The sequence below is a fragment of the Microcebus murinus genome, chromosome 11 (assembly GCF_040939455.1).
Source record: "Microcebus murinus isolate Inina chromosome 11, M.murinus_Inina_mat1.0, whole genome shotgun sequence".
Classification (NCBI taxonomy): domain Eukaryota; kingdom Metazoa; phylum Chordata; class Mammalia; order Primates; family Cheirogaleidae; genus Microcebus; species Microcebus murinus.
Genome location: NC_134114.1, coordinates 26,378,496 through 26,392,347, shown reverse-complemented (window position 1 = coordinate 26,392,347; position 13,852 = coordinate 26,378,496). Strand labels below are relative to the sequence as shown.

Below are 13,852 nucleotides of genomic sequence, written 5' to 3'. Positions count from 1 at the left end.
GAAATGTGACCCCCTGAATATCTAGTCGTGTCAGCCAGCACAGCTGTGTGAATTTCTCTAATATTTCTCAGCCATCTGGATTGGAGCAAAGTGGTTCAATTCTAGTATTGATCATTGCTGGTACTTGGCCATGTGGGTGCAGCAGCAGAAGGGTGGATGCAATCAAAATGAGGGAGTGGATAAGAAAGTAGTTCAGTTAACTATGTGCTCCAAGCTGGGTAGGAAAAGAAGGGAGAGGTCTGAGTCAGACAATAGACCTGAAGACAATGAGGAGATTGAAGTGTTCATGAAGAAGGTGGATGTAGTGGGAATCAGAAATTGGGATCTTCATGATAAAGAGAAGTGTCTTGGTCTGTTTGTGTTGCTACAAAGGAATACCTGAGGCTGGGTAATTTATAAAGAAAAGAGGTTTACTTGACTCACAGTTCTGCAGCTTGTACAAGAATCATGGCACTGGCACCTGCTTCTGAGGGCTTCAGGCTACTTATACTCAAAGTGGAAGGAAAAGGGGAGCTGACATGTGCAGAGGTCACATGGCAAGAGAGCAGAAGCAAGAAAGAAGGGAGGGAGTTGCCAGGGTCTTTTTAATGCCCAGCTCTTGTAGGAACTAACAGAGTGAGAACCCACTCACTACCACAAGGACGGCACTAAGCCATTTCTGAGGGATCTGCCCCCATGACACGAACACCTCTAATTAAACCCTACCTCCAACATTGGGGGTCAAATTTCAACATGAGGTTTGGCATGTCAGATATCCAAAACTAGAGCAAGGAGGCTCATGATGTTGGCTGTATTAATGGATGAGGTATGGCAATAAGGAAAGTGAGAGGCGAGTTTGTTGGGTTGCACACATGGACGTGGAGCTCACCCTTGGTGATGTCAGAAAGGGAGTGTAGAGGACCTGTAACCTCAGTGAAGGTAGTAGAAGGACAAGGAAGTAAACAGATGATGGAAAGGAAGGGACAGAACCAGATGGTACAAGGACTTGTCTGGAGCCTGGAGGGTGAATGGCCTGGATACAGCACTGGGGAGGGAGGAAGAGTCCATCTAGTGAGAGGAATGTAAGGAATGTCATAAAACGAAGTTCAGGATTCTTAGTGTAGTGCATTTCCTCAAAGTCAGTTGATTCTCTGATAATTCATTGCTGTATTTTCCTTTGTCTCCTCAGACATTTCGCATTGCTCCCCCAATGTGTATCACTAAACCAGAAGCTGATTTTGCAGTGGACGTATTTCGTTCTGCCTTAATCCAACACATGGAGAGAAGAGCTAAATAAAATTTTTAGAAATAGAAAGCCACAAGCCTCAAGAACTTACCACTTATGTTCAAAGGTGAATTCGAGGATTTCTGCACCACTGGTATTTGTACGATATCTGTAGCTCTCCATAGTAATTCTGAAAAAAATGGTTGACTACCTACCAGCCATACTTGTTAACAGAGCCCCTATATCTTGAGAACTTCATCCTTCAGGGAAAGGATCTCTATGCCTAGCTCAGAGTCTAAATCCTATTCCATTTAGATTTGTTTGGTAATCTCATTCCCCTTGACAGTGATTGGTTGAGCGTGATCTTATGACATATTTTAGCAAATCCTGAAGGAAAATGTTTTCGTGGAAGTACCTTCAGGGAAAGGTTTCTTCACACTTTACTCTTCAGCTCAGGAAGAGATGTCTTCTTCATTCACTGAAAACATATGTCGTGATGGGATTCCCGGAACCATGTCAGCCATCTTGGCACCATGAGGACAAAGCCTCTTTGCGGAGGTTGGAAGATGGATGGATGCTTAGTGATATTAATGAACCACTGACTTGAGCAATCCTGGAGCTACTCTGCCTCGGGGCTTCTTATTATATGACATAATAAATTCATTGTGTTGCATAAGTGGTTTTGGTTTTCCTTTATTGCAGCCAAAAGCATCCTGAGAAATGGCATAGAAAATATTCCAAAGAGACAACTGCCCCCTCTCCTTTAACTCCTTTAAAACGTCTATCAGAGTCTTCTTTTCTTCTCCATTCCCACCACTGTCACACTGTCACCTTACCTTGATCTAACACCTCATTACTCCTTTTGCAATGGTATCCAAGGCCAGAATTTCTCAAACTTCAGTCATTAGAAAACATGTTTATAAGTATTTCCCCATAGATGTGTACTACTGGTCTTGGAATTGAAAATATTTTTCCTTAATTTGACTTTTTTACTTAGTTATATTTAAGAGTAAACTTTCTGTAATTACAATAAATGGGAAATTAGTGCTACTTGTCATAAGTAGAAAGTAACTATAAAAACAGAGTGAACAAAAAGCAAGGTGATCCAGTTCTGGGGGGATACCAGTTTTTTTGCAAATGTTCCCAAACTGAGACCTGTTCTTTCTTTGTTCAAAAAGGAGATTAGAGAGCACCTGATGGGTGTTAAAAATATACTGGCAAACCGCAGACTTTCTTCTAAACACAAACAGGGTCTGGAAAACTGAAAGGGAAATAACCTTCTCAGCATGCTGGGCATGCTTACCTAGTATGTTCAACTTGTTTCTTCCTTACAGGTCAGAAAATTTGCTACACTTAAAGCAAAGGCACGTGTGCTGGGAGGATGCAAGGCAGCTTCCATCTGAGCACTCGATCCTGTGATTGGGCGTGTTTAAAGCTGTGTCCCACTTTGAAGCTACGTCCTAATTGTCTACCCCACTGAGAGGTGTCTGTTCCACTAACACATCCTACACCTTGCTGCCGGATTTGTTTCTGTCAAGCATTGACTTTAACATAGCGTTCCCCAGCACAAAACCTTCCAGTAGCTCCCCACTGTACCCTGGACAAGGTCAAAACCCTTTAACAAGGAGCTCAATGCCCTCTAGTATCCAATATCCAAATACAGCGAACACTTCAGAAATGGTCTGTTTGGGCACAGTGGAAAGGTCATCACATTAAAAGTTAAATGACCTTAAACCTGACCTCAGTTCTCCCGCTTATTTGCTATAAATGAACTTGGGCAAGTCTTTTCACTTTTTGTTAATCTCAGTTTGCTCCTAGGAGGATCAATACTTGCCCTTTCTACCTTCTACAGTTGTCCTGGGAACCAAGTGAACCAATGGAGGTAAAAGTGCTTTGCAAACTAATGACCTAGACAGATAAAAGTTTTTCTCCTTTAAGCTACATTTCTCTTCTTTCCTTTACTGCAAAATCTTTTTCAAGAGCAGTTTCTGAGCTCCATTTATACCTCCTTGCCTCCCGTCCAAGTCCCAGTCACTAGGATCTCATTCCTGCCTCTCCTTCCTTGCAAACTGCCTTCTCAAAAGGCCACTGGTGACTCTCTATGAATAAAACTTAATGTTTCCTTTAAATGGTCTTTCTGGAAAACTGCTACTTGTTGAATAATGTCCTTCTTGTCTTCTGCAGTGTGATCCTTCTATCTCAGGTGGCGCTTCCTCAGTCTCTTTGCTGGCAACTCCTCGACTACAAGTTCTATCCTGGGCTGTCTCTTCTTCCACGCTTATCCACGTCTGAAATCTCGCCTATCTTTGACTATGCTGATGACTTCCAAATATTTATCTTCAATCTGAAACCCTTTTTCTGAGCTCCAACCCCAAATTCTGAAGGAAATTCTAGCTCTCTGGACACTTTCATTTGAATGTCAGGAGAACACTTCAAATTCAACAAATTTAATACAAAACCTACTAAATCTCTCTATTCTAGTGAATTCCTTGTTTGTTATTGGTACCTTTTTTTTTTTTTTTTTATCTCAGGCTCACAATTCAGTCATTTTTTTTTCTCCAAGTGAAAAATATCCTTCTGCCCTTTGCATGACTAAGTCTCATGAATACTTTCTCCAACATAATTTTTCCAGTATGGCCCATTTATACCAAGACTGCCTTAATGTGGGCCACCATCTCTCCTACAGCACTTAAACTGCCTCCTACCTGGTATCCTGGGCTCCGTCCCAATGCATCCTCTACACTAATACAAAAGTCACTAACTTAAAAAATAAATGTGATCATGTCTCTTGTGTCTTGAAGCCTTGGGGAGCTCCCTCCTGCCCATGGAACAAAGTTCAAAGTCCAACTCTAATGATATCCCAGAGCCCTCAGGATTTGTCCCCAAACCACCTTTTTGAGCTTTATTTCCACCCTTCTTCCCATGTTGTGAACTTGGCTCCTTGCTTATCATTCACTCTGCCTGGAATGCTCCTCCTCTCTTCTTCTCCAGTGGAAATTATGCAGTGAAGGAGGTTGAACAAGCAAGGCAAGGCTTAATTCTTATTCTTCAAAGCCTCCCCACTGCCAATACTCCTTTTCCTCTAAGATAAAGGGAAGAATACTGAAAATAAAGCTTATGATAACCACTTAGAAATTTAGAAAATATAGACAGCAAACAATAAAACTCAGATTTAAAATCAAGAACAACAAAAACAACAACAAAACCTCTTTTTGTGCTGAGGCCATGGGACCTGCTAGTGCCAGGACATCCTCTCCAGGAAGGAGGGTACTGAGGGACTCAGTCGTTCAGATAAATTCATACAACATATTCCTTGTGGCTCCTGGGTCCTACAGGATCTTGTATGTGCCTATACTATTGGGCATTTCAGCAATGAAATTCCAAAACGTAGACAGGTCTTGGTTTCATTTCTTGACTATGAAGGCTGCATGGCTCTACCCAAGTTCTACTGATCAGGAGAAACTGCAACTCGTTCTAGAAGAACATTTGGGGATCAAAGATGAGCAAGTTGTCAGAGGCACAGGAGCATGAAGGGCAAAAATTGTGGCCTTAGGACACATGTATGGCCGTTCCTTTCTTTCACTGGCTTATAAGCACGATGGATTTCTCCTTCTTTCCATTTGGAGTCGTGGGCAGGGGTTTAGCACCCCCATATTTCTCCCTTCCATTTTCTGCTCTGCCCACAGGAGGTGGATGGAAGCCAGCTTACATAAGGCAAGGAGCCCGTGTTCTTGCCAAACTCTTTTTTATTCCCTTCTTGTTAAAACTGTCTAAAGTGAAGATAATAAACACTCAGCTCAAGTAAACTTTTTTCACACAAGGAACATATTGTCAGTTAATCATGTGATGTGAATATAGCATTAAATGTTGGCAACTATTTAAAAACATTTGAAATGCCAATCCACTCAGGAGGGAGTAACTTAAAAAAAACAAACCATCACATCAAGCTTATACCATTAGCAATAATCATTATTGTAACATAACACCTATAAATTAGTAATACAGTAATAAACTATGCTCTTATGTGTATTGTAAAACTCCAACTTGTATGTCACTGTAGCTTTTAACTTTCTAGTAATTCCAATTAATCTCAAAAGGGTGTCACTAAACAATGAGAGGACTGAATTCTTCTTCCACCTTTAAGTCTCACTGAACTCTCACCTTCCCTGTAAGAAACATCAAAGAAGGTTCACTTCCAGTTGAGGCACAGTCAGTAAAATGGCACAGCTTTGCCCCATTAAAAATGGCAATGGTAGAATCAACATTCCAAAGTATCTTAACAGAAACCAAAGGTCCACTAAACTTAGTAAGAGTTAAGTCACAGAAAGAAAAGCTTAATTATATGAATCTCTTTCGGTTCAGTGAAAATAAAGCAGATGAACCTGCATGTGATTGGTGGCAGATGCAGGGAGTGTTTGCTAGCTCTGAGGGCATTGCAACAGTAACCCCTGGTCAGGAGGGATGCTAAGGACAGCAGCTAGTGAAAACACAATTTTTTTTTTAGACAGGGCCTTCCTCTGTCGCCCCACTAGAGTACAGTGTCATCATCATAGCTCACGGCTGGCCGGGCACGGTGGCTCACGCCTGTAATCCTAGCACTCTGGGAGGCCAAGGCAGGTGGATTGCTCGAGGTCAGGAGTTCAAAAGGAGTTCGAAGGAGTTCAAAATCATAGCTTACGGCAACCTCCAACTCCTGGACTCAAGCAATCCTCCTGCCTCAGCCTCCTGAGTAACTGGACTGCAGGTGCACACCACCACACCCAGCTAATTTTTCTATGGTAGAGATGGGGTCTCACTCTGGCTCAGTCTGGTCTTGAACTCCTGACCCCAAGTGATTCTCCCCCGCCTCAGTCTCTAAAAGTGCTAAGATTATAGGCATGAGGCACTGTGCCTGGCCAAACTCAAACCTTTAATTGTAGGGAACAACACAATGCAGTGGAAGGAGCCTGCCCAAGCTCTCTGTTTGACTTGTTTGGGGCAAATTAACCTTTATGAGCTAAAGCTACCTCCTATCTGAAGAGGATAACATAACCCCATGGAACCCTTGGGAGGATTTAAATAAGAATATCCATTGGCAACCGCTCCATTAATATTAATTCTGTACATAGGTTACCCTGCCTTTTAACCCAGAACTTCCTTAGTGAGTGCTTGGCTCTCACCATCTTGGGCTAATGTTTATTCTTGTGTATACCTCGTATCTCCTTACCTGGACTCTAAACTACTGGCACAGTGACCTTGTCTTATTCTCATATGCTTAGCGCCTAACACAGTGCTCCTCACAGAAAGGCAAAAACTAACTCCTAATGGTCCTGTGTGCATTTTATCCATAGATGTTACAGCAGTATAAGGCACCAACTAGCCCATCTGAAATAAAGGATCAACATCTGATAAGGCTTGTGTGGTGCGTGCGTGTGTGTGTGTGTGTGTGTGTGTGTGTGTGTGTGTGTGTGTGTAGTGATGTATTGCTTAATGATAGAGATACTTTCTGAGAAATATGGTAGGCAATTTCTTCATTGTGTGAACATCATAGAGTGTACTTACACAAACCTAGATCTGATAGCCTGCTACACACCTAGGCAATAGGCTATTATGGTATGGCTTAGTGTTTAGCAAGAGTGGAGCTTGCAGGATTGGAAGTTGCTCTGGGTTAGTGAGTGAGTAAGTGGTGAATGAACCTGAAGGCCTAAGACATTACTGTATACTACTGTAGACTTTACAAACACTGTGCACTTAGACTACACTAAATTTATTTTTTAAATAGTTTTCTTTCTTCCAGAAATTAACCTTAGCTTACTGTCAATTTTTTATTTTATAAACTTTTTAATTTGTTAACATTTTGACTCTTTTGTAATAACACTTAGCTTAACACAAACACATTGTACAGTTGTACAAAAGTATTTTCTTTCTTTATATCCTTATTTTATGAACTTTTTCAATTTTTGAATTCAATTTTTTTTACTTTTTAAACTTTTCTGTTCAAAACTAAGACACAAACACACACATTAGCCTAGGCTTACACAGGGTCAGGATCATCCCTATCACTGTCTTCCACCTCCACATCTCCCACCAGGCATCCTCAAACTACGGCCCGGGGGCCACATGCCTCCCACCTAGGACATTTATCCAGCCTGCCGGGTGTTTTTGCCACAGCTGCCTGTCCTGCTTAGCAGCCGACTCATCCCAGGCCCACAGTGCGCACTCTGAGGGACAGTGAACTGGCCCCCTGTTTCAAAAGTTTGAGGACCCCTGCACTAGACAGTCTTCAGGGAAAATAGCATGCATGGAGCTGTCATCTCCTATAATAATCATGCCTTCTTCTGGAATAACTCCTATAGGAGCTTTCTGAGGCTGTTTTACAGTTAACTTTTTTATATATAAGTAGAAGTACACTCTAAAATAAAAGTATAAATAGTACAGGCAGTCCCAGGGTTACAGATGAGATACATTCCTAAGAATGTCTTTAGGTCAGATTTGTGTGTAACTCAGATCCCTGATGAACAGCACATATATGGTGGTAATAATAATAACAATACTATAAAGGCTCATATGTAATAATAATAATACAGTATAATACTATAATAATAAAACCCCTGTACTATAACCATAAGTTACAGAAACTATCATACTCTTTCTTTTAATTCAAACAAACAATATAAAAACAAACTCATACAAAAAGTTTAGATATGAGATAGGAGAAATTTCAAAAAAGAATATTAAAGGTTAATACTCACCTAATGTTGCGTCAACTCTAGTCTAATAGGAATGTTGTACATAATTTTATCTTCTAACCAAATCTATAATAACCTTTCCAATTCAATAATCCACTAAACTGCTTAGTAATAAAATCGATACTTTCATTGGAGCACTGCCTGTCCCATGTTCCATTATTCTCACTTTATCCTTTATAATTGTTCCCATAGTTGGGCGATTGAAGCCGATGCTTTCCCAGTGAATGATGGTGGCCTGGCCTTTCTCCAGACAATTATTTCTACTTTCATTTTCACTGTAATAACCTTTCTCTCTGTGGCGGCCTCACCTAGACTTGCAGTAGACTTTCACTTTGGAGTTGCAGTCATAAGAGTGAACACAGACTCACAAAATGGAATTAAAAAGCCAAGAGGAAAGCGACGGTGGGCATAAGTGACTGTGTAAACAGTCCGATCGATCAGCCACGAGCCTAAGGACGCTTAGCCAGCGACCCCTTACACCACGTGGGTTTGGTTACATGTGCGTAAGAAACTAGTTCCCAAATTATTGATTTAATTATATAATTATAAATTGTCCTTATGGGGAGCCTCAGAAACCCATTTGTAAGTACGGAATGCCATAAGTTGAGTTGTCCATAACCCAGGGACTGCCTGTATAGTAAATACATAAACCAGCAACATACACACTTATTATCATTATCAAGTATTGTGTACTGTACATAATCATATGTGCTATACTTTTATAGGACTGGCAGAGCAGTAGGTTTGTTTATACCAGCGTCACTACAACCATGTAAGGCACTGCACTGCACCGTTACGATGGCCACCATGTCACTAAGCAACAGGAATTTTTCAGCCCCATCATAATCTTATGGGACCAGGGTAGTATATGTGGTCTGTCATTGACTGAACCGTCATTATATGGTGCATGACTGTATTTAGAAATATATATAATATATACTGAGAAATATATATATTTAGAAACATGTATAATATATAATTTAAAACATATACGACATATAGTCAGAAATATGTATTTAGATATATATAATACATATTTAGAATTTTAAGTAATTAAGTACCAAATATTGTTTTAGAAAGAAAAAGAAGCCACTCTTAGACAAATCGTGAGAAGGCCACAATAACTCTAAGACTCTAGAGGCTTCCCAGAAATCTCTTATTCATTCTCCAAGTGGGGGTTGCAAATCTTCGCACTCTCCTCAGACCCTCAATTCACATCATTGCCTTTCTTGCTCTCAATAAATGATTTTGAGTTTGATTTATCAGAAAAATATTGAGAGTATCCAGCAAGAATTCGGATTAGATCACTGTCCTATTAAAACCCTCTGCTGCCTTCCTGCCATCTGCCTCTTGCTGCCCCAGCTGGTGCTTCTTTGCCTTTTCTGGGCTGTCTGCCTCCCACCTCACCCCCAGCTTGAGCTCCCCTCGCCTTTCTTGGGGCTCCCTCCCCAAGCCCCCCGGATTCACTAGCTGAGGCTTCCTGCCTCCTCCACAGAGCCCACATTCCTGGTCATGGTCAGGCCATCATTCACATAAGCCTTTGCGCATCCTGTATATTCTCCAGGGGTTTGCTGCATAAATTGTTCATTCTCTACTGGATTTTCAACTGCTACCTTCCTCTGGGTTCTTCTTCTCGGCCTATAAACATGCTTGTCTTTCCCATTTAAAACAAAACCGTCTTCAAACATACATCCTCTTCCTAAAAGTGCTGCTGCTGGGAAGACGTGGGGACTCTGGCACGCTCTCCGTACTCTGCAGCCGGCTCCTGCAACCTGCTCTTGCAAAAGTGACCGATAATCCCCTCACAACCAAATTCACCAAAAAAGAGTCAGCCTCCAACCAACATGGCATCTCTGTGGTCCACAAAACTGTCGGTCACACTCTTCTAGACATTCTAGGCATCTCTACTTTTTTCAAATAGCTCCATAGCATTCCAGTCTCATACGAACTCTCAGGGCCTTCCCATTCCCATGCATCAGCTTTTGTTTAGTTTACTCCCCAGTGCTGGTGTGCCCCAGGGATTGTACCTTGAGCTCTTTTTTTCCCCTCTCTGCACTCTGTCTGGGCAATTTTGTCCATTATCTATGATGGTTTCATCCAGATGCTGAGGACTCCAAACACGTCTCCAGGGCCACCTCTCCCTGAGCTTATAGATTCACACCACAGACTGCTTGGCCACTCTCCCCTGGGTCCCTACCGCTCTCTCTCCCTCCTCTATAAAAGGCATATGCGCTCCTGGCCACAGATGTGGATGAACCCGCTGCCCTCTTGCTGTAAGCACCTGTTATCAGTTAACCCCGCCGCCCTCCCCAGGCCAGCCTTAACCAAACTTCTGATTCTGGCTCACCTCCCTGCCATCCTTCCTGCTGCGGCATTTCCCAGCTGACCACAGCTTCCTCCCTCCTCTCACTGCCCCAGCCTGGCTGTCAGGGCTGATTAGAAATTTCATTGCTGGCCCTTGGCATACTTTGGACCTTCCTTGTCACGGTGCCCAGACTGACAGTCAGCACCGCATCCTCCCATGAGCGTGCTGAGCACTGGGCTGTTCCTGTTACCTAACTCTTCCTCTGCTCTAGCGAAAAGCCCCAACTCACAGGCATCACTGATTGCTACTTGAAGCAAATTTTTTAAAAAGCAAGGAGGTAGGAGGAAAGTGGAAATTATGCCAGAAGTAATATATTTTTAAAGATTTTTTTCCCTTCCTAAGATGGCACTGGAAATGAGGAACATCAATATAGTGAGGGAACTCTAGTAGAAGCTTTAATAATCACTGGCCCAGCTGAGGTGGTCTCCAGTTATTAATATTAGTAGTTCCATTTGGCACCCCCACCCACCGGGACCTGCTCCATGCTCCTCGGGCTGTCCTGGGCTAGTTCCACCAACCTGGGCAGGAGCGCCCTCTTTATTCTTGACAACATTCCTACAGTCAATGCCTAGACCCTGGAAGCTGTCTCCAGTAAACCCCCTGTTCTTTCTTTTACCCGTATCCTACCCTCCATCAGCTTTTTAGCACTGAGCTTCCTCCCTGACCAGGAGCAATGCCTCCTTCCCCTTCCCTTCCTCTTCTCATATTTCTCCAAGTGGAATCTTGACACCCCAAATCAACCCCTCCCTGACTTCTTTAACCCTTCTAATGCAGGAGTGTCCCAATGAAGAGAGGGAAGTCCCCTGAACTCACCAAGTGGGTCTTGGCTTTACACAGGAATGAATTCCAGAGCTAGCCAACTAGCTATGGGAAGGTTTTATTGAGACAGTAGACCTTACTCTACAGACAGAGTAGGGGTCCTCTTCTGAACAGGAGGGGGCTCCCTTATGGGGCAACAGTAATGTTTTTAAATGTTCAAAACCCCCATACATGACCAGCATTGTCTCGAGGTCAGGCCATAAATGTTAATCATGAACTGCTGTCACAGAAGGGTAAGTACGAACAGTTTGCAAAGCTTCCAGCTTAGTAACTCGTCCATCCTCTCTGGTGGTCCCAGGCACATGACCTGCTGGCGACTTCCCAGTTCAGGGTGGTTAGGCGGTGGTGTAGGTCCAAATGGCTGCACTCAGGCTCTCTCGATCTTCCTTTTCCTTCCTTATCCCTACGCAACATCCAGAGGGATTGTGTAGAGAGGAGGTGGTGGGTTTTGGTAGAAAGAAGCAGGACATATTTTCATTCAATCCTTTTAGTGCAGCAAAGAAAGGGAAGATGACAGTTTAGTTTTTGTATTGAAGTTTTGAAGATTCAGAGTTTGCTACTCTTAAAAATATCTTTCAGAAATACATGCTGTCTATGTGCACAATTTTAAAAGAATATGTTGGAAAAAGAAGAACAAAGTTGCAGGACTCACACTCCTGATTCCAAAACTTACTACAAAGCTATAGTAATGAGCACCATAGCTTTGGCACAGGCATAAGGAGAGACATATAGACCAATAGAGTAGAATAGAAAACCCAGAAATAAATCCTCACATATATGATTAATTAATTTTTGACAAGGGTGCCAAGACTATTCAGTGGGGAAAAGGACAGTTTTTTTCCAACAAATAGTGCTGGTAAAACTGGATATCCACATGCAAAAAGAAAAAAAAATGAAGTTGGACCCTTCCCTTACAATATGTATAAAAATTAATCCAAAATGGATTAAAGACCTAAACATAAGAACTAAAACTATTACTCTTAGAAGAAAATGTAGGTGAAAATCTTCATGATATTGGATTTGGTGAGGATTCCTTGGATATAACGCCATATGCACAAGCAACAAAAGAAAAATAGATAAATTTGTCCTATTCAAAATTTAACATTTTTGTGCATCAAAGGACACTATCAAGAGAGTGAAAAGACAGCCATATAATGAAAGAAAATATTTGCAAATCATATATCTGATATGAGATTAACATCCAGAATATATAAATAACTCCAACAACACAACATCAACAACAAAAACCTTTTGAAAATGGACAAAGAACTCAATCATACAGAAGATATACAAATGACCAGTAATCACATGAAAAGATACTCAACATCACTAGTCATTGGGGAAATGCAAATCAAAACCACAACGAGATACTACTTCATTAGCCATTGGGATGGCTGTTACCACAAACAGAAAATAACAAATGTTGGTGAAATGTGGAGAAATTGTAACCCCTGTGCATTGCTGGTAGTAATGTTTTCCACTGTGAAAACAGCCCTGTGGTTCCTCAAAAAGTTAAACATAGAATTACCACATGGTCCAACAATTCCACCTCTGAATATATATACCCAAATAAGTTGAAAGCAGGAACTCAAATAGATATTTGTACACCCATGTTCATAGCAGCATAATTCACAATAGGCAAAAGGTGGAAACAAACCAAATGTTTACCAGTAGATGAATGGATGAACGAAATGTGTTTGTACTTACAGTTGAACATTACCTAGCTTTAAAAAGGAAGGAAATCCTGACCCATGCTACAACATGAATGAACCTTGAAAACATTATGCTACATGAAATAAAGCAATCACAAAAGGACAAATTGTATGCTTCCACTTATATGAGGTACCCAGAGTAGGCAAATTCATGAAGATAGAAAGTATAATAGAGATTACCAGCAGTTGCAGAGGAGGAAATGAGAAGTTATTGTTTAGGGAGTACAGAGTTTCTGTTTGGGAGGATGAAAAAGTTCTGAAAATGGTTGTGTAACATTGTGAATGTGGTTAATGCCACTGGATTGTGTACTTAAAATGGCAAATTTTACAATTTTCTTTTAATTTAAAAAATTTCTTTAAAAATATACTCACATATGGAGAATATTGCTTCCAATGAGGACAGAGGGAAAGAATACTATAGTGGTTTAGATTTTATAAATGAATAGAGTGACAGAAAGATTTAGTTGCTTTAAAGCAAATAAGCCCCACTTCATATCTGGGAAAAAATGCTCACTGTAGCACGGAAACCTCATCTCTTTTCTTCATGTGCGGGTTTCTTAATACCAGACATTTGGTTTCCTTAGAACAAAGATATGTACCAATAAATATGTAAATAAATATCAGTACTAGCAAGGATGCCTGGCTCATGATCACTGGTCACTAAGCACCTTCCAAAGTAGGGGGAAGATCTCTTCCCTGGAGTTCTCTCATCTGTAAAGAGAGCAGGTTGATCTAGACAGATAAGCTAAGGTCCACAACCTCTCTACCATTTCTACTCTCTGCGAGTTTGAAGCAGCAGGCACAGTAAGAGGACCTCAATTCAGTCTTTCCTGGAAACCCTGGAAATGACTGCGGTGAGTTCCTGAGGTGTCTTTGAGCTCTGTGATGTGCTCAGCACAGAGCTCTAAGGTCTCCTAGGGAACAGGCGTGTTCACAAGTGACTGTGAGAATGCCAGAGTGCTACACGCAACATGGGATATTTGAAAGTGAATCGCACAGATTTGGGAATATGGAAGACTTTCTC

At 41.5% G+C, this 13,852-nt stretch overlaps 1 protein-coding gene across 2 annotated transcripts in view; it reads left to right on the top strand.

The window, feature by feature from the left end:
* Positions 1-1,880, top strand: part of AGXT2 (alanine--glyoxylate aminotransferase 2) — a 36,116-nt gene extending 34,236 nt beyond the window's left edge. For both annotated transcript variants that reach the window (XM_012758142.2, XM_012758141.2), the window contains exon 14: positions 1,169-1,880. In XM_012758142.2, the coding sequence (XP_012613596.1) occupies positions 1,169-1,276 (108 nt within the window). In that variant the 3' untranslated portion in view covers positions 1,277-1,880. The remainder of the gene's footprint in view (positions 1-1,168) is intronic.
* Positions 1,881-13,852: the final 11,972 nt, after the last annotated feature.